Source organism: Mustela nivalis (genome assembly GCF_964662115.1).
Source record: "Mustela nivalis genome assembly, chromosome: 11".
Lineage (NCBI taxonomy): Eukaryota > Metazoa > Chordata > Mammalia > Carnivora > Mustelidae > Mustela > Mustela nivalis.
The window spans coordinates 52,242,379-52,266,784 of record NC_139030.1 but is presented as its reverse complement, the minus strand read 5'-3'; the positions used below and the strand labels follow the sequence as shown (position 1 = coordinate 52,266,784).

At 37.3% G+C, this 24,406-nt stretch overlaps 1 protein-coding gene and 1 long non-coding RNA gene across 8 annotated transcripts in view; one reads left to right on the top strand and one right to left on the bottom strand.

Annotated features, from left to right (window-relative positions):
* Positions 1-24,406, bottom strand: part of SCN9A (sodium voltage-gated channel alpha subunit 9) — a 170,579-nt gene that overhangs the window by 71,041 nt on the left and 75,132 nt on the right. The window contains exons 5-14 of the mRNA XM_082690248.1: positions 24,014-24,142; positions 22,500-22,591; positions 21,312-21,521; positions 13,749-13,812; positions 12,413-12,554; positions 10,117-10,323; positions 8,182-8,469; positions 5,692-6,063; positions 2,874-3,003; positions 1,504-1,742 (exon numbers count right to left, since the gene is read on the bottom strand). Of these exons, the coding sequence (XP_082546374.1) occupies positions 1,504-1,742; positions 2,874-3,003; positions 5,692-6,063; positions 8,182-8,469; positions 10,117-10,323; positions 12,413-12,554; positions 13,749-13,812; positions 21,312-21,521; positions 22,500-22,591; positions 24,014-24,142 (1,873 nt within the window). The remainder of the gene's footprint in view (positions 1-1,503; positions 1,743-2,873; positions 3,004-5,691; positions 6,064-8,181; positions 8,470-10,116; positions 10,324-12,412; positions 12,555-13,748; positions 13,813-21,311; positions 21,522-22,499; positions 22,592-24,013; positions 24,143-24,406) is intronic.
* Positions 1-24,406, top strand: part of LOC309844068 — a 166,822-nt gene that overhangs the window by 120,205 nt on the left and 22,211 nt on the right. For 4 of the 7 annotated variants that reach the window (XR_014300475.1, XR_014300476.1, XR_014300480.1 and 1 more), the window contains 4 exons: positions 8,367-8,496; positions 10,998-11,105; positions 13,191-13,294; positions 16,136-16,322. This is a non-coding gene — a long non-coding RNA (uncharacterized lncRNA). The remainder of the gene's footprint in view (positions 1-8,366; positions 8,497-10,997; positions 11,106-13,190; positions 13,295-16,135; positions 16,323-24,406) is intronic. The other 3 variants (XR_014300477.1, XR_014300478.1, XR_014300479.1) reach the window with 1 other exon arrangement.

The following is a 24,406-nucleotide window of genomic DNA, read 5'->3' as shown; positions in this document are numbered from 1 at the left end:
ATCATGACCTGAGCCAAAGGCAGCGGCTTAACCCACTGAGCCACCCAGGCGCCCCTCAATTTCTTTCTTGAGTGTTCTATAGTTCCTCAAGTACAGATCCTTTACTTCTTTGTTTAGGTTTATTCCCAGGTATCTTACACTTCTTGGTGCTATAGTAAATGGAATTGATTCTCTGATTGCCCTTTCTGTATATAAGAAAACAACTGATTTCTATATATTGATTTTGTATCCTGCCACATTGCTGAATTGCTGTATGAGTTCTAGTAGTTTGGGGGTGGAGTCTTTTGGGTTTTCCATATAAAGTATCACGTCATCTGCGAAGAGTGAGTGTTTGACTTCTTCTTTGCCAATTTGAATACATTTTATTTCTCTTTTTTGTCTGATTGCTGTTGCTAGGACTTCTAATACCATGTTGAACAAGAGTGGTGAGAGTGGGCATCCTTGTCATGTTCCTGATCTCAAAGGGAAGGTTGTGAGCTTTTTCCCATTGAGGATGATATTCACTGTGGGTTTTTCATAGATAGATTTTATGAAGCTGAGGAATGTTCCCTCTATCCCTATACTTTGAAGCGTTTCTGCTAAATGATTTAGAGCATGATGATGATAATAATAACAGTAACAATAAGTTTATTAATGACTTATGACATGCCAGACTAATGAGTAGAAAATATTTAATCCTCTCAACAATATGATAAATGAATTGTTAATTTATATTACAAATAATGCATTATTTTTCTTATATCACAAACGAGGTATTATGATTATTTTATACATGAGAAAATTAGATTATTGAGATTAACACATTTCTTTTTTTAAGATTTATTTATTTGACAGAGAGAAATCACAAGTAGACAGAGAGGCAGCCAGAGAGAGAGAGAGAGAGGGAAGCAGGCTCCCTGCTGAGCAGAGAGCCCGATGCGGGACTCGATCCCAAGACCCTGAGATCATGACTTGAGCCGAAGACAGCGGCTTAATCCACTGAGCCACCCAGGCGCCCCATTGAGATTAACACATTTGCCAAAGGTCATATAACGGATAAGAGGCAGAATCAGAATTCAAATCCAGGACTTCGGGACTCTAAAGGCCCAGACAGTTCATTTGTATGTAAAACAAACCATCCATAATTTTTCTGAAAATATGTGGAGAATGTACTCATAAGGCAGCAGCCATGTAATTATAAAATGGGTAAGAAAGTATCAAATTTGCAAAATGTTGCTTCAAAGAGACAAGCCAGCTGAAAACAAAACAAAACAAAAGACACACTACCAAGTCCCAAGATGGTGGCCCTGTTGGAAATAGTATTGTTATAGACCTCTATACTTCTGCAAAGTTATTTTAAAATAGCATCACTAGAAACTTGACTCTGTACAATGATTCATATTGTGAATTCTGGATATGGATAATTATATAGCTACATATCCATCTGACTGAAAAAAAAGAACTGACAATCATGACAACCAAAGAGAAGAACTATGGGTACATAACATGCACTGAGAAACTCACCAAATTTCCCACAGCGAGTACATTTTTGAATTCTTCAGTCATTGGGTGATGTTCCATAGCCATAAACATTGTGTTTAAAACTATGCAAATGGTAATAGCAAGATCTACAAAAGGATCCATTACAATAAAATAGACAAGCTTTTTGAATTTTATCCAATATGGAGAACAATTCCAGATCAAGAATGTGTGTGCAAATCTGTACCACCAGGGCGGACATTTTTGTCTGGACTCTTCAAGTTCTAGGGGAAAAAAACAACAAAGAACATGAAGCCAATCATTTATTTATTTTATTCCTAATTACGTACAGTAAAAATCAGCAGTATACATGAACACTGAAACAAGTTTTCTGTTTAGATTTTGCAAATTTGACAGTACTTCTTCTACATAAGCATGGCATATTACATAAAAATCTTATATCACAATGTTCATTTACTAGAGCAAGCACAAGTTAGGGGGAAGGCAGTGAAATTAATGACTCAAAGCAGATATGGGCAACTCCCAGAGAAACATTCACTTAGCATGTGATGGGAAACAGGAGAAGCTATGTTTTTCTTCATGGAGAAATATATATTTTCCACCAATATATATCCTTTCACAGTGAAAGCAATCTCAGAACCAAGAGACTAGAAATAGTTTATGGACTGAATCATTCAATAGATATGTCATATCATGAGCCCTTTTATCTCTCACCATTAAGTTTAGGAGGTGGGTGGAAGCTTTGTCTGAGGCCATCATGGTATATGTGGGTATGAGCTGGCTACCAATGGATAAGATGGGACCTCGGGCATATTGTAGGGGAGAGTGGGACCCAATACATTTTAAGAGTTGCCACCCTTAACTCTCTTCTCAACGTATCTCAGGGTCTAACCACTATTATTCCCATTATGTTCTCTAAATTGCTTTCTCTAGCACTTTTTCATCATATTCTGAACAGATGTTGCAGCACATATTACCATTTTATAATTTTACTTAATGTGCTCAGGGGAAGCAATTTATAGACATCTGGAAGTATGCATTATTTTTTGCATATTAGAGAGAGATAAATTCAGAGAGACTATTTTAAGTTTCTAAGACTATATAGTGAGAACCACTCAGCCTTGGGTTAACCTTGATTTCATTAATTACCATTAAGCTATTTATCTTTGAAAGGTCCTATCACCTAATGGTCTCTAATCACAAAACACTATGAATTTTTTTGAGCACATAAAGGCCATTCCATTAGTATCCATTGGTTATCTTTACTATGGTTTATAACCAATTTTTATTCTTTGAATTCTTCCTAAGAACTTCATATAACTATTTAAGGTTGACCAGGATTTATCTAAATCCTGTTTTAAAATCTATACAGGTAAGAGGGTATTATTACATACCTTCTACAGTGTTTGTTAATATGCTTACTCTACTCATTGCTCTTTGTCTCAGATTGGGATCATTCAACATATCTTCAGAAAGAATATAAGAGCTGGAACGTCTTTTCTTGTGTATTTGATTGGTTGTACCCTGAAAGAAAAAAGATGATGAATTAAAGTTTTAAGAATAGAACCCTAATAAATTATAAGCATAGAATAAAATCTTGCTTAGGTAGCTGTGGTGATTAAATTAAGGTAGAGACTAAATTAAATTAAATTAAGGTAGAGACTAGGTTGCTGGGTTGGAATCATAGCTCTACTACTTACTGAGCATGTTATCATTGGAGAGTTATTTAACTCCTGTCTCGGTTCCATCACTGGTAAAATGGGGATAATCATACTACTTGTCTCATATTCTTGCTTTGAGGATTAAAAGAATTAATGCTTAGGAAAATAAAAAGTAAAACAGGTCGCTTTTATTGTTACAATCACTTTCATCATCTCTCTTTCCGGGTCTTGAATTTATTTAGATCGTTTTACCATGTCAGAATCTTACATGAAAACAGCTAGACTTGTGTTGCAGTGATGTGTGTTCAAGGGGCAGAACCTCGGTATTCTCTGATAAATTTCTGTAATTATCCTTTGCTGAGGTAACAGCATTAATGGCGGCGACGCTAAGGGTTGCCTCATGAATTGCTCTGAGTGTATGATGATAAACGACTCCATTTGAAAAGGACAATGGAGACTGATGGGAACTGTAGCAAAATGGAGAATGTAAGCTCCACCTAAAAGAGGTGACCACTATTCCGCTCAAAAGGATTGTTGGCATGCAGGACTATGAGCTCAGTTTTACCATGTACACTCATTTTTATGTGAAAATGTCTTGTTTTTAAATCTTGGCAACTATTTCAAAGTTAAAACACTACACTGGTTCAGTGTAGGCCCATAATACACATACACAGACACCACTCACACACATATACACACAAACAAGTATACAACTCTGTATGTATCACATACATGTCTGCTTAGCTGTGGTCTGTGTGCTCTGTGTATATGTATAAACATACACACACACCACCCTACAACCATATAAATATAGTTCTATAGTTTTAAAGTTGTATAGTTGTTTAGATACAGCTATATATGTGTGTATATCAAAACATGGACACACGGGCATATATTTATAAATATATAAAATATATGCCCGTGTGTCTATCTGTATGTATATATGCACAGACATACATGCACACCTATCCATAGGTGGCTATTAGATCCAATCTCTAATTTACTGACTTTCCAGAAAAGGCAATTTTTCTCCAAGTCAAACAGGAATAACAAATTCTTTTTCATGTTCACATGTGTTAGTTGTCAAGGTCATATTATTTGTCATGCAATTTTTTCATCAAAACTGTACATTTTGCCACACTATTATGTTCATTGCATTTCTATTGAATCCTAGAGTATCTACTAACTCCTTTAGTTTTATAGTCTGTTTCAGGATTTATGGTAATACTGATTTTTCCCATGGTAAAAGTAAAGTCTTAAATAAAAATATTTTATAAAAATATATGAAATAATACCCAAATTTGATATAAATTATGTATTTCATAGGGAATATATCATTGAAGAGAAAAACACAGCAAAGATCTGATTCTGTAGAAATTTAACATGCTCACTTGATAACGAAAAATATTTTGGCAGAAAGGTCCAAGCTGTATCATGCAAGCACAGAGGTCACATGTTACCTAAAAGCACATGCATTCATTCTAAGTGAAATGTTTGTGGCCATGACTTTGATGGAACTTTATTCTCACTAAAAATACCATATTGTCTGAAAATATGAATGTATGAATAAGTAGCGTGAGTTCAAAGATTGTTAGGTTAGTCAAAACCTCTGCTGATGTTTAGTCATGCAATATAACACAGTGAGTGATCTAAAGAGATAACCTGGAACTCTAGAAACTGGAAAGAGCTCTTTCAAGTCTAATCGGACTTTTTTTCCTAACCACTCAATTACTCCTAAACTCTTGAAATTGTTGCTTTGGACCAGTTGTTTTGTTTTAGCTATTATGTGTATATGTTTGTATTAATGTATGTAGTTTGGATATTATATTCTTATTTATAGACTTCAGACAAAAGAGGGTTTTTTTTTAAACGAAAACAGTAATTTTCATTTATGTGTGGGGGAAAAAGCATAACTATTTTAAATTATTTCCAGATTAAGAAGACTACCACACACTAGAGAAAGAGCAAAAGTATGGTGGATTAAGAGCACAAGCTGCTCTAGTTCTTCTGGCCTTGGTTTCCCCTTTGTAAAACAAGGATGATAATATATCACCTTGCAGGGCCACTGTAAATACTATATACAGGCTTGCTGTTATTATTACTATTTTTAAAACCCAAGATTCCTTGCACAAGGAATAAACAGTATCTCGAAAAAGATAGCAGGAGGTGGCAATTAATCCAAACTTCCTTACAGGAAGGGGACCTATTATCAACTAATGAGATCAGCATTAACCATGCATTTCCTGTGCTGATACATATGTATATATCTTTTATACATCGCTTTCTAAAGGGATGGCTTATAATAGTCAAATAGAATTCCAACAGATAAATTCCATTTTGTTCAAAAATGGAGTGTTAAATATCTTCGCATTAGACGTCTACAGCATATGGGATGAGGATTACATGAATGAGTTACAAAGATGGATTTCTACAGTAGAAGTATTGCAAAATGCAGAGCCATTCACAGGACCAGAGAAGGCCCTTCTAGCAGAGACTGACTGATGCAAGAATAAGGGCCGAGCCATGCCTGAGCTATTTAAAACGTCCTTACGCTGTCATCAGAAGTTGCCTTATCTATTATCACCTCTGGCAGAAGCTGTCCATTGGGGAGCATGAGGGCTGAGGGTCCATCCACCAGGGAGACCACACCGTTGCAGTCCACGGCACTGTGCATCTTCCCCTTCACTGGCGGCACTGGGGGGGACCTACTGGCTTGGCTGATGTTGCTGCCGCGCCGCTCCCGAGCTCTGTGGGGCACAAACAGCGAGCCCCGCCTGCTCTCGCTGTCGCCGAAAATGCTATGCTCATCATCGGCAAATTCAGTCTCGGATCCCATATCTTTCCCTCGACCTTTGAAACTGAAAAGGCTTGTTCGGCTGCTGCGTCTTCCAGAAAACAAGGAGCCTCGAATGCTGAGCGGTGACTGCAGAAAAGAGAAAAGGTGATGTTTATGTGCTGAAGGACCACTGGGCTCAGTCCTGTACGGGGTTTAAAAGGAACGTATTTAAAAATGAAAGAATTCGCCGGCAAGACAATTTTTTCCAAATCATGGATGAAAAGATGGGGTGAATCCATCCTTTCAGGATCAGGTAAATTATTTATTGCCACACAGGTGACTCCTACCCTGGTCTGCAGTGACCTCTCCATTGTTTCTCTCCCATTGAACTTGCTACGAAGAACATATTACTTATAAAAAGCATTTGGCATTTTTTAAAGATTTTTTTCATTTATTTGAGAGAACGAGTGAGAGAGAGAGACAGAGAGAGCACAAAAGGGAAGAGGGTCAGAGGAAGAAGCAGACTCCCCGCTGAGCAGGGAGCCCGATGTGAGACTCGTTCACAGCACCCTGAGATCATGACCTGAGCTAAAGGCAGACGCCCAACCGACTGAGCCACCCAGGCGCCCCAGCATTTGGTATTAATACCTGATGTTTAGCTTTTCACATGTCAGTCCCTAAGTTCTGTAAGTAATTGAAACTCTCTCGAAGCCAAAGATCACGCTGTATGCTTCCTTGCCTTCCACTGCTTGCATCTCCACTGTACATACCAGAAACTCAGTCAAGTTATGTTGAGAAAGACTGTTTAGTGTCAGTGAGTTTACAAAGTCATAAAACCCTAGAACTTGAGGGAGAGAGTGCCTGACATCAAAGAGGGAGAAAGTTGTATCTGTTTGACTCATGGCCAGGATAAACTGTGTCCATAAACCAAACTGGATCTCTGGAAGTGCCTAATTCAATACACATTAGTGCTTCCTATGTACACAACAAAGTGGCAGGCACTCTGAAAAACAGAAAGTGAGTATAACAAAGCCTCTGCCTCAAAACTGGCCCGTTTTACTCTTGTCCTATTTCCTTTTATTGATATCACATGTATTCAAGTTCAGCCTCCCCAGCTAAATTATGGAATCTTTGAAGGCAGGGACTTTATCTTTTAGTGTCTAGCTGGCAGCGTCTTACACACTTAAGTAGTAGAAATTTTAAATGTAGACATCAATGAGGATAGTAATTCTGAGTGTGGCACCACAGAGCAGACTGGAGAAGTGGAGAGGGCAGAGGCAAATGTGTGGGATGAGTGGCATCTGAGCTAATGAATGAAGAATGGATGCTACTACAGCGGGAGGAAAACAAAGAAGAAAATCAGCCCACTTAGCGAACACCCCATGTGCTAAGTAATAAAGGTACAGGGCATGTAGGTAAGAGTGAACAATCATGGTGGACTGAGGGTACGTGAAGGTAGAGAAAGGGGGGAAATAAGGTGGAAGCCAGTCCACAACATGGAGAAGATGTGGGTCTTGTTCTGTAGAGAGCGGTTATTCAACACAGTTGGGTTTGGGGGGTTTTGTCTTGCTTCTTAAAGTTGAGTCAAGGAACAGCTCTGTTTTAGAAAAATGATTTGGGAAGGTTGTGTGATGTTGTGAAATGTTTAGGAGAATAAAAGAAGCAATTGTTCTTGGAGGTTCGTAGGCAGGGAAGCCTGAGATATGGAGGTCTCTATGGAAAGAGAGGAACAAAGGGAAGAGAAGTTTTACATAAGTAGAAATAAAGACTGTGCGACTCGATGTTAGTAGCTGAAGTAGTTGGGGGGTGGACGCCATCAAGGTGTCTCCAAACTTTTCCAGTGTGGGTGACTTCACCACTGTAAGTAGTGGTGGTGAAGAAAAGTAGAGAAACTAATCTAAGATTAGTTTTTAACCAATGAGGTATTATGAAATACAGACTAGATAAAATGTAAAATATATAGTATAAATAATTTTTTCATTTCCACAACAGTTCTCCTGAATACTGTTTCAAAAATTTGTTTATCAGAGAAGATCATATGACAATGCTGAAACTATAAGGTCCTTCAAAAATGGTCAGAATTCAGTGGAAGACTCTGGACATCTACATGCTTTCCATAAATATCCAACGGTCAATACGTTTTTACTTAAAAACATACCGATGCAATCATTCACTCTCCTTTCCCGAGATCCTGTACTTCAAAATAAAACATTTTGCTCTGTAATCCTACCCCTGGCGAGATGCATTTGATAGGTGCAAGTGTACCTGATTAGGGGTAGTCAGTCTCTTTTCATGTGCTCGTCTATGACCTTCAACACCAAGGTGGAAACTTTGTCTCCTGATACTCTCCTCTGATTCCGATTTGGACAACTTCTCATTATCTCCCTTTTCTTCCCCACTGGAAAGCTTCTTTTGATTCCTTTTCTTTCTTCTGTTTCTTCTTTCTTTAGCACTTTTAGAGCTCAGTTTGGATGTTTCCGAGGAACTCTCAGAGAAGCCCATCATTCTGCTTCTCCCAATACTTGTGTACTCAGCTGCTGCAATTGCAATTGCCTGTTGGACCAAGAGGCCACACGTACAGTAAGTCATTTCCAAAGTCTACGGAATGATGCGGCACCTCTCTGCCATGAATGTTATTACACTATGCATATAATCATGTTCCTTGTATAGGAAGTGATGCCATTTTCTTAGCACTATGACCAGATCTCTTACCGAGCATCTACTTATTGATTCTCTTGCATAGCAATAAAGTCCCATCTTCCTTTGGAATGAAGCTACTACACACTATTGCTATATTTATAGTAAAACAATTTAAAGTAGTATATATGCCCTGAAACAAATAATATATACATTATATGTTAATAAAAGAATTTTAAAAATAAGATAAAATATTATATATGAAGGTTTTACTAGTAATTTTGGAACATAAAACTCACATAAGCCATACAATAAGGAAATGTGTACATCTTGTTCGGGTGGTTAACTCAGTATTATCAATAGAGTCAGGCACTCAGTTTAATAAAGATTGAATTGTTTGAAAATGAAAATGAATGATTACAGAATTCAAGTCAAGAAAATGAGAGACTTCTAAGGGTTTCCTAGAAAATTCCTGGGATTATCTAGTGTTAACACTTTATTAAAAAGATTAAGTTTTTATTATTAAAACATCCTTGTAAAAATTTGGATAATAAGGATATTGTGAATAAAAAATAAAATTCATTCATAGCCTTGCATCCTGGAAATGGTGTTAATATTTCTTCTAACCTTTATATATAATATTTAAATTGTATCCTTATTATACTCAAGTTTGTATCCTACTACATAATACATTATTATATTAATACTTTTCACTGTTAACAATATTCTTAAAACACAATTATAGGACTGAATAATACTCTGAGACACAAAAATATCATAATTTTATTAACCATTTTTTTAATTTTTAAAATTTAAATGTTTTCTGATTTTTAATATTATCAGATAATGCACTGAACATCTTTCTGCATTACACATCACTACCTTCCCCCTAATAAGTTAGATACTTTGAAGATATTTAACTAGGTTGAACCATCAAATAAATTTTAAACTCTTGCAGAATATTTAAATTTGTGTTCTTTTAGTATAAACCTTTGCAAACTTTTCCACTGAAGGGTTCCTCTGGAGATGGGAATGAGGAAGGATCCTCAAGAATTTGTGCCTTAGCCTAAAGTGGCCACAACCATAAGTATAGAGTTCCTTAACATCTCGTGTTTTTTATCTTAAAAGTTCCTGCCACGTTAACAAAAATCGATGCACATTTTGGCTTCTACCCCATAGAGTATCTGTTAACGTAAACATTTAAATAATTTTCCCTGAACTTTTGTATGCAATTGTTACTCTGGTGAAACACACCATATCTGTTTTGGGACTTTGCATGATACTATACATACTGAGGCATCATGGATATTAGGTTTAGGAGGAATGGCCTAGAACATTTTCTGTGCTGGAGTGAGCTGATTAGGGGGAAAGGTACAGTGGGGCACATGCCGATTCTAACTCAATCCAGAACTGGTTTCTTTGACCACTGCAGAATTTAAGAAGAAAATTCTGTTTATGTTTAAAAATCCAGTGAGGAAATCTCCCTAGGGAAGGCCACAGAGCCTCTGTTATTCCCCTTTGGACTTGGACTTTTAGAAAGAATTTTAAACCAAATAATAATACCTCAGCTTCTTCTTGCTCTTTTTTAAGACGATCTAACATCTGTTGAAATTCTAACTCCTTTTGCTTCGCTTCTTCGATGTTTGCCTGGTTCTGTTCTTCATAGGCCATGGCAACCACAGCAAGAATCAAGTTTATTAGATAAAAGGAGCCCAGAAAAATCACCACAACAAAGAAGATCATGTAGGTTTTCCCGGCAGCACGCAGCGTCTAGGGAAAAATGGAAATCATTATTTTAGGAACACAAAGATCTTTGGTAAATTATTTCAACTTGAATGGCATATTAGGCATAGAGAAGGTGGGGTAGTTTGGTATAATCTCATGTTATAAAAAATATGGAGGAATAGAATTATATCTCTAAAGAAAACAATCCGTATTAAAATGCACACTTTTTTAGTACAAAGGATGTAGCAACCTATTAAACTTATTTTAAAATTAGGTATGATTCTTCACTATTTTTAAGACTAATAATCTTAACTTTTTTGTTTATCCACAGTCTGAAAATTACTCAAAGACTAACTGCTCTGCTCATTATCAAATTAGAGGACTAAATGATATCTATATTCTCTTTTACTGATCAAATTCTATCTCTACTAGGAAATATTAATGATGGTGTATTATGTTCACACAAAGTAGACAGCTTTACTGAATGATTTTATCTGCTCATCTACTCTTATATTTACTTTTCATTAACATGTATTAAAAATTTTTGAATGCAGTATATGGCTAAAAAAAATTCAAATGTTCTAAAAAGCTGTTACATGAAAAATATCTCCTATCTCTGATGTCTCTTCATTTCCCTTTTCTATCAGTCATTGTTGTTACGCAAGTTTTTAGTAGTGGGGCTGTTAGGTTAATGGGTATATTTATTTTCATTTTCATAGGAACTCCATGTTGCACTCTACAGCAGTTCCCAGCAATGTGTGAGAAAGTCTGCCTCCCCACATCTCAGCCAGACAGCGTCTCTCTTTTGATCTCCACCATTCTAAGCGGTAAGAAATTAGAGGTCACTCTAGCTTTAATTGGCCTGTCTTTCATTTTGAGAAAAACTGAGCATCTTTTTATATACTTAAAGTTGTCTGTATTCCTTTTTTTCCTCTGAAGTATATTCTTACAGAATTTCTATATTCATTTATAATCTTATCAGAAATGAAGTCAACAAAGAACAGGCCAAAAGAAGAACCTGGCAATTCTGAGAAAAGTGATTCATTTTCATTTATAATAGAGAATAACCATTTTCACCTCCTTCCTCTTGGGATTGGGTTCTAAGAATATGTAAGGGAAAAGATGCAGCCCATAGGCCCAAAAGGATCACATCCAAGCTGGAGGAGACGGCCCGTGAACTCACAATTACAGGATAAGTGATGGATAAACTGGGGGATATTCAAAGGGCGTGGAGGTCTAAAGAAGGAGCAATTGAATTGGGACAGGAGTATTTATTTATTTATTTATTTATTTATTTGGGGGAACAGGAACATTTAGAGAAGTGAACAGGGTCTTCAATTCTTGTATTGGTTTTTAGAGTTACTGTAACAAATGACCACAGACTGGGGGGCTGACACAACAGAAATGTTATTTGTTGCAGGCCTAGAGGATGGAGTATCAACGTGTCTGTGGGCTGGATTTCTCCTGAGGCTTCTCTCCTGGGCTGGCAGATGGTTGCCTTCTGAGTCCTGACCCAGTCTTTTATCTGGGTGTGGGCACATTTCTGGAGTCTGTCAGGTCCTAATCTCCTCTTCTTATAAGGACATATCAGATTGGATTGGGACCCACCCAAATGCCTCATTTCAATTTAGTTATCTCTTCTCCAAAAATAGTCATTCTAAGGCACACAGAGTTAGGACTTTATCATATGAATGGGAGGGGATACAATTTAATTCATAACAACTGTACCTGGGAATTCAAAAACTAAAGCATGATGAATCTAGGAGAGCCTGTTTTTTGGGCATCAGAGCAGGCCAGCATGTGCAGAAACCAGCATGGACAGGAGAGCTATAAGAGCCCATGACAGTGTATTTCCTGCTATTTACCTAGGGCTCCAGGGGATGCTATATTCTGAAAGGGTAAAAGGGAACTAGAGATCAAATAAGCCAAAAAAGGGTAAGACAATAATTTATGATTTTAAGAATTACCCACTCTAACAGTGCTGGAAGTAAAACACATCTAATTTTAGTGATAAGATAATAGGGTTTTGTCCTTTCTGATTTGAATAAAACATCTCACATAAAGTCCGGCAAGGAACATTCACCAGCTTTTTATGCCATTCAAAAATGCAATGAATGTTGCTCTTGTCACTCACCTGTTGGTAAAGGTTTTCCCAGTAATCCTGGGTCATTAGCCGAAACAAGGCCAAGAAGGCCCAACTGAAAGTGTCAAAACTCGTGTAGCCATAATCAGGGTTTCTGCCAGCTTTCACACACCTGTACCCTTCTGGACACTGGCTACATATGAAAAAGAACATCACAAGTTAGAATGTTTCCAGGATGCAAGTTAAAGAGGACTACAGAACAATTAGATATTCCAGGTTCCTCTTCTAGGGGGACAATACTGAATAACAATTAAGAACACATTATTTGGAAGCAGGAAGAACTGGGTTTGAATCCTATCCCTACGATTTACTAGTTGGTGACTTCGTCGAATTACTGAGCTTCTCTAAGGCAGAGTTCACTCTTTCTCTAAGAAGACGTAACACCTACCTCAAAAAGTGAAGATTAAAAAGGTGATATATCCACATTATTCAGCCTCGTTCCTTTATATACAAAGCACTTAATAAATGGGATCTGCTATTAGCATCATCATTAAAAACTGGAAACTTCCACCAGATGCCAAATAATAGTTCTTCCACTATAAATATCGATAAATAGGCCTCTACCAAAACTGAGGAACCCAAATTATTCTTGGAGTTAATTAGAATAAAAATAGCCTAAATAGAGAAATTGTGTAAGTTCATAAAGATTTGTAGCTTTATGATATTTTTCTAAAATTGGTGGATTTGTATCCACAATGCCATTGAAGAGTGTTCTGAGCTGTGTCTAGAAGCAGCAACCTTATTTGTTTAATGCTCCCTGTATACACAGAGCCTGGTGAAGAAATATCTGTCAGAGGGAGACCAAGAACAAAGACTCTACCTTCAGAAATGAAGTCGGTGTATAGGGAACCGTGAGATGGGTATTTCGCATAGGTAAGAGATTCTTAAAGTATCTTTACCCAAGTCCATAAGTTCCTTTCAGAGTGACTGAAGTGTCACTGCATTCAGTCAACTATGAGTCATTCTTGATTGGAAAAAGGGTAGAATTTGGGAATAGGATGTTGGTTTTGTCACTCTTCTTTCCAGAAAGAAGAAAGACTTGAAACTATCCAGCCAACTTTTGGTGGGGTTTTCCAGAAGTGACTTTTCTACTCTCTTAAGATTTTTATGACTTGTATCTTGTTTCACTTCAAGCACTACCTCCAAGTTTTGGTTTCAGAAGTGTACATTAACCATAAATGTCTTAAAGTGTGGGCTCACTGGGGGACAGAATAATGCCACAAAATATATGAAAACAATATAAAATCAAAGGTTCCAATTTCAAAAAACTGATTGGATATGCTTTCCCTTTTTGGTAGCCTTTTGACTAAAAACAAATATTACTTACCCTGAATCTGTGCTCAAACCACAAAGGAGAGCGTCTTTAGATCCCTCCAAGTAATAAAAATATTCTGTTTAGGAAGAAATTCAACAATAGAACATTAGAGAGTGACCCAGATGATAGGTTAATTAGTAGAGACATATTCACATACATTCAGGCCCAGTCTCGGGCAATGTGCATTCATTTATTTATTATATTGTCATATATTCTCCTTCAAATACGTACTGATAACCTCTTATGGGCCAGGCAGTGAATATAATAATAAAAGCACGATAAACAAGATCATTAATTTTATGGATCTTTATGTGTAGGTATGGGTGGAAATTGGGGACGGAGGACAAATAAATAAATAAATAAATAAACAAGGTGTTTTCAAATAATGATAAATGTCCTAACGAAAATAAGCCAGTGTCATCAGGGAAATACAAATCAAAATCACAATGAGATACCCCCTCATACCCATCAGAATGGCTAAAATTAACAAGTCAGGAAATGACAGATGCCGGTGAGAATGCGGAGAAAGGGGAACCCTCCTACACTGTTGGTGGGAATGCAAGCTGGTGCAGCCACTCTGGAAAACAGCATGGAGGTTCCTCAAAAAGTTGAAAATAGAACTACCCTATGACCCAGCAATCGCACTACTGGGTATTTACCCTAAAGATACAAATGTAGTGATCTGAAGGGACATGTGCACCCAAATGTTTATAGAAGTTTATAGAAGCAGTGTCCACAATAGCCAAGCTATGGAAAGAATCTAGATGTCCATCAACAGATGAATGAATAAAGAAGATGTGATATATATATTTTATATATATATAATGGAATACTATGCAGCCATCAAAAGAAATAAAATCTTGCCTTTTGCAATGACATGGATGGAACTAGAGGGTATTATGCTGAGCAAAATAAGTCAATCAGAGAAAGACAATTATCAGATGATCTCCCTGATATGAAGAATTTGAGAGGCAATGTAGCAGGCTTAGAGGGTAGGGAAGGGAAAAATGAAACAACATGGGATCGAGAGGGAGACATACCATAAGAGACTCTTAATCTCACAAAACAAACTGAGGGTTGCTGGGGGGAGAGGGGTAGGGAGAGGGTGGTTGGGTTATGGACACTGGGGAAGGTATATGCTATGGGGAGTGCTGTGAAGCATGTAAACCTGGCGATTCACAGACCTGTACCCCTGGGGCTAATAATATACATTATATGTTAATAAAAAATAAAAAGTTTATTTCAAAAAATACAACATTTAAAAAAAAAGAAAGAAAGAAAAGAAGTCAATGCGATAAAATGTGGCCAGGGAAGCCCTTTCTCCAGATATGACATTTGAACTAGGGCCTACATGTACAAAGAAGCCAGCCATCCAAAGACTCCGGTGCAGAGATATTTTGGCAGAGTCAAGAGCAGGAGCAAAGGTCCTGAGGCAAAAGTGAAGTTGGTGTATGAAAGAACCAGCAAGATAGTCAGCCTGGCTACAGTGTAGTGAGTGGAGAGAACTATGATGGCAGGGGTAAGCATGGGTCAGATGATGTAAGCTTTTGTGTGTTATGGAAGGAAGTTTGGGTTTTAAGTATGGTTACAGTGATAGAAGTGGGAGGTAGAAATGGGAGATAATCACCATTTAAAAATGTCCCACTGGTTGTTTTGTGGACTGTGGACTATAAGAGAGCAAGTATGAAAGCAGGGACATGACTTAAGTGACTACAGTGAGAGGTGACATGACTAAAACTCAGAGAGTAGCTGTGAAGGGGAGGAAGGGGATGAAAACACTGTAGACAGGACTTGCTGCTGGTGTCGGCATGGGGGAGGGAGGACACCAGAAGTACGATCACCAAGTAGATAGTTTTCAAAGCCATGGGGCTTGAGGGAACCTAAGTGAAAGTGTAACTCAGAAAGAGAAGGGGAGAAAAAAGATGGAAGGGAGCCCCCAGCAGATGCCCAAAGTGTTCTAGAAGAGGTGGAGACAGCGAGGCAGTATTTAAAGTGGACACACCCTGTCTCCCGAAATTCTCTCGTTCAGTCAGCTGTTAGTATTTACACAGGACTTATGAAGTTCCAGATATTGAGGACATGGCAGCGAAATAAATGCACATTTTCTCATCGTGGTACCCTCTGTGCCCATTTTCAGGCGTAAGGGATCTCATAATCTCTTCCTCTATACTCTATCAAGGCTTACTCTTAAGACAGGGAGCTGATCCAAACCACACACAGTAAATATATAAAGAACTGACAAATATCCATGCCTTTTAATAAGGGCCCATCTTCCTATTGGGCTCAAATCAAAGAAATAAAGATAAAATTATTAGAGGCCTTTGGAGTGATAGTGGAAGAAAGACTTTCAAGTCAGATATACACGGATTTGAACGTTGCTTCTACCCCTTTCTGTGCAGGTGAATGATCTTACCACTTTAATGGTTAGCCACTGCAACTGCAAAATGTACTTAGAGTGCCTGCTTTGTGAAGTTGTGGAAGAGCATAAATAGGATATTGCATGTAAAGCAATCCAGCGATCCACACATTCTACACAACTGCTCAGACAGCAGCAGCTGGCATTATTAAACTATTAAACCATTCCAGGTAAGAGTAACGGACTGATTTTCACCTCATTTTGTCTTACACAGAAGACACAAATCTTAGAAGTCACAAACAAAACAATAAAGCCTCTCTTAGTTTGAGGTGAAAGTTTAGGTGAGAATGTTACACGAACAACTTTTTGGAAAAGCTGTGCCTGAGGTAGGGTGGGATGACGAATGAGGATGGAGGAGGTTAAGAAGCAATTTTTTTGTATATAAGCTTCCGTGATAATTTTGTTGTGGAAGGGTTACTTTAGAATTACCCTTTAAAGTACCTCTGGCTCATGGTTACCAACCACTGAGGAGCTGCTTTATAGGGCTCTAGAGCTACCTACAACCCAGCAATCGCACTACTGGGTATTTACCCTAAAGATACAAATGTAGTTATTGAAGGGGCACGTGCACCCAAATGTTTATAGCAGCAATGGCCACAATAGCCAAACTATGGAAAGAACCTAGATGTCCATCAACAGATGAATGGATAACGAAGAGATGGTATATATACACAATGGAATACTATGCAGCCATCAAAATAAATGAAATCTTGGGGCGCCTGGGTTGGGTTAAAGCCTCTGCCTTCAGCTTAGGTCATGATCCCAGGGTCCTGGGGTCAAGCCCCACGTCGGGCTCTCTGCCCAGTAGGGAGTCTGCTTCCCTTTCTCTCTTTCTCTGCCTGCCTCTCTGCCTACTTGTGATCTCTGTCAAATGAATAAATAAAATCTTAAAAAAAAAAAAAGAAACGAAATCTTGCCAATTGCGATGACGTGGGTGGAACTAGAGGGTATTATACTGAGGGAAATAAGTCAATCAGAGAAACAATTATCATATGATCTCTCTGATACGAGGAATTTGAGAGGCAGGGTGGGATGTGGGGGTAGCAAAGGAAAAAATGAAACAAGGTGGGATCGGGAGGGCGACAAACCATAAGAGACTCTTAGACAAGAGTATTTTTTTTAAGATTTTATTTATTTATTTGACAGAGAGAGATCACAAGTAGGCAGAGAGGCAGGCAGAGAGAGAGGAGGAAGCAGGCTCCCTGCTGAGCAGAGAGCCCGATGCGGGACTCGATCCCAGGACCCTGAGATCATGACCTGAGCCGAAGGCAGCGGCTTAACCCACTGAGCCACCCAGGCGCCCCCATAAGAGACTCTTAATATCACAAAACAAACAGGGTTGCTGGGAGAAGGGGGGTTGGGAGAGGGGGGTGGGGTTATGGACATTGGGGAGGGTAGGTGCCATGGTGAGTGCTGTGAAATGTGTAAGCCTGATGATTCACAGACCTGTACCCCTGGGGCAAATAATACATTATATGTTAACAAAAAAAAGAAGAAGGAAAGAAAGGGTTCTAGAGCTGCCTGTGCTAGCACATGGCAGGGCAAAGAGACTCAAGTCAGTATGAGATCGAAAAATGTAAAGCAAGGACAGTAGCTCACTCTGCTCTTACAGAACACTTTAAAATAATCCCTAGGGGCGCCTGGGTGGCTCAGTGGGTTAAGCCGCTGCCTTCGGCTCAGGTCATGATCTCAGGGTCCTGGGATCGAGTCCCGCATCGGGCTCTCTGCTCAGTGGGGAGCCTGCTTCCTCCTCTCTCTCTCTGCCTGCCTCTCTGCCTACTTGTGATCTCTCTCTGTCAAATGAATAAATAAAATCTTAAAAAAAAAATCCCTAAACAAGCAGACATTAAATTATTAGAATTAGCCTCAGGAGTATTAAGGTTAACATGGAAAGGGAAAACATAATGCAAATAAAAACTTATGCCCACAATAAAACTTACTCATGAATGTCCATCATAGGATTATTCACAATATCCCCAAAGTAGAAACAACTCAGATGTTCATCAATTAATGAATAACCAAAATGTAGTATGTACATACAATAGAAAATTATTTAGCAGTTAACAAGAAATGAATTACTGCTGCACGGATGAACCTTGAAAACATGCTAAGTGAAAGAAGCCAGACACAAAGACCACATATTGTATGATTTCATTTATAAAAAATGTTCAGAATAGATAAATTCATAGAGACAGAAAGTCAATTAGTGTTTGTTGGGGGCTGGGTGGGGGGAGGGAATGGAGAGCAATTGCCAATGAGTACAGGATTTCTTTTGAGGGGAGATGAAATTTTTCTACAATTTGTGATTTTTGCATAATGTGACTATATTGTGAATATACTATAAAACATTGAACTGTGTACTTTAAAAGGGAGGAATTCATAATGTGAATTATCTCAATAAACCTGTTAAATAGACATAATTCAGTATAATAACAAAGTGTGTATAGTAATAGATAAGCCTCAACCTCACAGTGGAAGACATAAGGGGACAAAAGGAAATAGAAAATTGGAAAATCCATACAACAAAAGTCTGACATTCAATTGAGTGCAGATTCTGAGGAAATTTCTTTTTAATTTCAAGGCCAATGGTACAGAATGGTAAGACCTAATTGGTGACCTAGACATCCTATGAGTAGTTTATCCAGCCTGGCTCAGAAAGACAGCTTTTAGCAGCTATGTGTATGACTTGGGCTTTTGGAGTGAAGGGCTTATTCCTCAACCAGGAGGCAGTAATAACTCTGAGAACACTAGTGCAGGGGATCAGGTAGAGGCAGAATGCCTGCAAGTTAACACACTGCATTCTGGGGGACTGCATTGTTAGGAGTTCCCACAAGGTAAGCACTGTAGATAAAGACAGGAAAAGCCCTGGGAGTAGTGGAACCAATACTGTGCTTTTTCCAGGAACTTTTCTTCATCAGTGTCAAACACCCAGAAAATAGGAATAAGAGACTATCTTTCTTTATCCCAACAGAACTACACCATATTAAAAGTATAATAGCTACTGGAAAGTTAGCTACTGACTGTGCACATGAACCTTTCCTTCACCTGTAGTAGCAAGGAGGGATTTTGATGAGCATCAAAATAGACAGTGCTCAGCTTTAATGGAAATCTATAAATTGTATGTTTTTGAAACACAAGGTTAGAGAGTGGGCTCATTGATTTGAAAATACATTTAAAAAACACCTCCAGGGACGCCTGGGTGGCTCAGTTGGTTAAGCAGATGCCTTTGGCTCAGGTCATGGTCCCAGCGTCCTGGGATCGAGTCCCACATCAGGCTCCTTGCTCCGCAGAGAGCCTGCTTCTCCAGCTGACTCTGCCTGCCACTCTGTCTGCCTGTGCTCGCTCTCGCTCTCTCTCTCTCTCACAAATAAATAAAATCTTAAAAAAATTAAAAATAAAAAATAAAATAAAAAACACCTCCAAAATAGTCTTTGCTGTGAGTACTAGAAAAGACCTTCAGATCATATTCAGGATTTCTCTGTAGGCAGCTTTTACCATTGTAATTCTTTGATCTCTTCAAGAATCCTAATTCAGTTACTTCACCACTTTCTCATAATCTATCAACCAACTCTTGGGTTCACTTCTTTCTTTGTCTAGTTTAAATCCAATAGACACTAATTTTCATCATCCTTTTGCAATTTCCACAACTTCCAAGTATTTCCCTCAGTCTATCATATTACCCCTGCCCAACCTTAACCCTACATGCAATCAAACTAAAAGAACTGGTAATAACCCTAGTACAAAAAAAAAAAAAAAATGTTTAAGTAAGTATTGTAAACTGATTTTTAATTGTAAATGTCAACAATTACCCATAAGATATATTACTTTTACAGTATATAAACTAAGGAATAAAATTCTTTGTAAATTGAAAATAAAATTTAAGATTATATTGATATAAATAAGAAACTGGAAAATAAGTAAAAATAAAGTGGAAGTAAAAATATGCTAAATTCCTCATCATCAAAGACTGGCATTAAAGAAATTATACATGAAATATTTTACTTGAAAACCTTCAGTTTTCTCATTTTAGGCTTCTATATTTTTTTCTGTTTTCTTTATTTATAGCCTTTTACTATATTAGCTAGGTTTTATTTGCTTCTATCTTCCCCAGTGAGTGGGAGAGTACACATTTAGTAAAGTAAGAAAATGATGTATACCCTTCATAATCCAAGGAGAATCCTGACCTTTACTCCTTGATCTTATTCTGTCAAAGACATATCCACTTAGAAGATTTCTTGATGTCCCCACTCCCACTCTGGATCTAAGTATCTATTAAGGTTTATGGATTCATGTGGGCAACAGCACAGAGACACACTGGGTGTTAGAAGGAAAGCACAATCTTGTTTGATCTCATTGTCACCCAACTTCATCAACAGCTCTGCCACGAGAAACTGCATTAGGGGAGATCTGTTCAGAAAACATGCAGTTCGGGCCTTCTGTAAGATATTCTAAGACATACTTCTGAATTAAGTAGACTTCGAGACTGTGTGTACAGATCAACTCATCTGTTTCCTACATAACTAGTTTTGATGGAATTAAACTTTGATATAATGCCACTGGCTAGACTGAGGGAAGCCCTTACAAAGAGCTTAGAAACTCATCATTGATTATAGGGATAGTGCTGAGAAAACCATTCTGCTTTATAAAAATCTTCAGAAATACTATCAAGCAGATATTTTAATATGTGATAATTAATATGATTGTTATAGTAGGATTTATACAACTATATGTGTTATAGATATTAAGTATAATGAAAATGTAAAAATATAATTATATTATCCTACAATAAATAAATTACTCTATAAACCTAAGTATGAATTTTACAATAAACCTACAATATTTAAAACACATAATATGTCTTATGATGAAATGTAATCGTTAATATTAAGTCACAGCCAAATTTATTTCTCTAGAGCAAATTTATTCATTTTTATCTTACAGAAATTGGGAATTATGGAGCTATATCATGTGTCTAATACCAGAACTGCTAGAAACCTTAGAACCAGGAAGATTTATGAAAATATAACAGTATCCAAATGCATACAGTGGCAACTTTCTATATATTTGAACAATTTTGAAATAATTAAAAGGAAAGCAACATTTCATGGTTAAAAGCAAACAATCTTTCAACCTATTAACAACTTCAGGGACATTCTTACTTTTATAGTCTTCTTCTTCAAGGGTATCTATGATGCTTTCTAATGTTTCATTATTTTCCAGCGGATCCCGCAGACACTTATGCTTCAGGTTGCCCATGAACAGCTGCAGCCCAATCAGGGCAAACACGCTCAGACAGAACACAGTCAGGATCATGACATCCGAGAGCTTCTTCACTGACTGGATCAGGGCCCCCACGATGGTCTTCAGGCCTGAACACAGGGGCCAAAAAAAAGTGTTCCTAATGAAATAAAGCCTCTGAATGAGAAATAAAAACAAAACACGAGCTTTCCTAGAAATGCATGCATTATATCAAATCAATGACTTTAAATTAACCTAGTTTGAAAAAAGCCTACTATCTCAAAGGGTAGATTTGCTGTTTCATATATATTTTGTTTCTATATATTACAGCAAAGGATAACAATTGTGAACTATTTCCAAAGAGTAACCAAATTGTCAAAATGAATAATTTGGTTGCTCACACTATACTCGCTTGTAAAAATAATTTTTAAAAGGCCAATTTGCAAATGCTTGTCAAACAAACCATCTCTCTGGAAAGACATTAAAACAAAGAGGCTGAATTGCAGAACAGAGTGACAACTAATTTGCAGTTAAGAAACGGTTTGTTGTGGAAAGCTAAAAAAGAGTACGACATGCAACACCCCCATGCTGATGTATTTTTTTTTATCTCTTTTCCTAACTGTATGAAAAGCAATACAAACAAATTGAAATTTTCATTCCCGGCTAAACAAAATGGAAAATCATCTGTTACACAGGAGGGAAAATTTCAAGTTGAGATGTGAGCCAAATGGCCATCTTCATCCTCTAAGACCCATGCAGTTGATTAAACTCAAAGGCTGACTTTTAATGATTGTGAAAAACATAAAAAATCAAATTTAATTAAAATTGCATAAAAGAAAGTCGTTCTTGTCTTTCCTCCAAATGATCAAAGTCAGCCCCGGTGTTTAACCCCACTCTCACCTGGAATGACTGAAATTGTTTTCAGTGCTCGGAGAACTCTGAATGTTCTCAGTGCTGAGACATTGCCCAGGTCCACAAACTCTGTCACATATCTGTAATAGGGAGTTCACACACAACACAGTGACAACACACACACAAACAAACGAAGAACAACTCCCAAATAGTTGGAGTTATGAGTGGCCTAATGCTTCACACCAATCATTCCTTACCTGGAATTACAGAAATAGTTTTCAAAGCTCTCAACACTCTGAAAGTTCGAAGAGCTGAAACATTGCCTAGGTTTACAAATTCTGTTAAATACCTGTAGAATTAAATCAGAGTTATTCAGAATTTAGATCGAGTCTATGATACTTACCTGTGCCTTTACTCAAGGTGTTGCCTATATTTGAAAAATTCTTATTTAAATGGGTAGTTATGCAAGTCTTTTTTTTCCCCATCACAACTAATTTGATTAGATTTGATTTGACCCCTTTTATGTGAGCAAAACAAGTATATTAATAAAATGGTTTTCATACACTTAAACACCTAAATAAACAATCAAATGCTTCAATTATTAGACCTCAATATTATGGTAATATAGATACTTAATATCCTAAAAAATGTCAGCAGCAAACCTTGAAAACCATGTTAATTGAAAGAAGCCAGACACAAAGTCCACATACTGTATGATTCCATTCATATATGGAAGGTGTAGCCTGAAAACCTTGATGAATGGTTTCCAAGGATTAGGGGGAGAAGGGAACAGAAGTGACTTCTTTTGGGGATAATGGAAATACTCTGGAATTAGAGATTAGTGATGGTTGAACAGCTTTGTGAACATTTTTTTAAAAAAATCCACTGAATTTTGTACTTTTATTAAAAGGGTTAATTTTATGGTATATAAATTATCTCAATTAAAATAATGAGATCCCAGAGAAGAGGCAGCTTTCTTTGACATAATGTTGTCTTATCAGCCAGTGGCAGTTACAGCTGCAGCAGTCACGTGGCCATGAAAGAATCGAGTCTGATGGACAAGGAAGTGGGGGTGGGAGTGAGGGAACGGGAAACTAGAAATCTTAAGGCCTTCTGTATTGTCAAAATTCCTCCAATGAACATGCATTACCTTTAAATTCAAAATGATAGAGGGAAAAAATACTGTATCTAGGTTTGAGATTTAAAAAAATACACAAGGGAATATTTCTGGCAAATATATTTGAGAAAAGAACATCACTATGAATTAATTTAATTTATATTTTAATGTAATATTTTTCCCTTAAAAATAAGCTGTGGCTGCAGATGTCATAGACAAGTCATTCACTGATGTTAGGATTAGTATGCAGTGATATCCCTTATAAAAAGATTTGTTTCTATATTTTAATGTACTTACTAGCTCTTGAATAGAACAGGTTATAAATAAAGGCCTGAGCTTTTTCTGTGATTCTTACAGGTTTTGCAAGCTTTTAAGTAAGACACGGAAAAAGTGTGAACCTTACTTGCACTGCATAGAATATCCATCCAAGTGCTGAGCACAGAGATGATCAATCTTAATGATGTCATACATTTTTGAATGGGAAATGCTTTCTCAAAAATTAATATTTGCCTATCAATGACTAGCTTTCACAGAGTCTCCTTTAAATGCAAACTTCACATGCAGGAGAAGTCAGACTCTAAGGCTTATTCTTACTGGAATGTGCTATCTAGGATTCTCATGAGTTTTCCACTTCAAAAAACTAAATGTACTTACGCAAAAACAATGACGACAAAATCGAGCCAGTTCCATGGGTCACGAAGGAAAGTGAATTCTCCGACACAGAAGCCTCTTGCAAGGATTTTGACAAGTGACTCAAAAGTATATATTCCAGTAAAAGTATACCTAGATACAAGAATCCAATAAGATATTAAATATGAGGGGAATACAGCACCATGTAAATCTTCAGCTTTTCTGCTCAACCAAAGAAAGGCATCTATTGGCGTGTGGCTATTGGCTTATAGATCCACTCTATAGATTAGAATAAACTATAGATCCACTCCATAGTTTAGAATAAACTACAGGAAAGGTATTTTTCCAGAAAATCTTAAAATGTCCATATTAGAAACTCTTATATAAAGTAGAGATATTCAAAATGACTAAGAACAT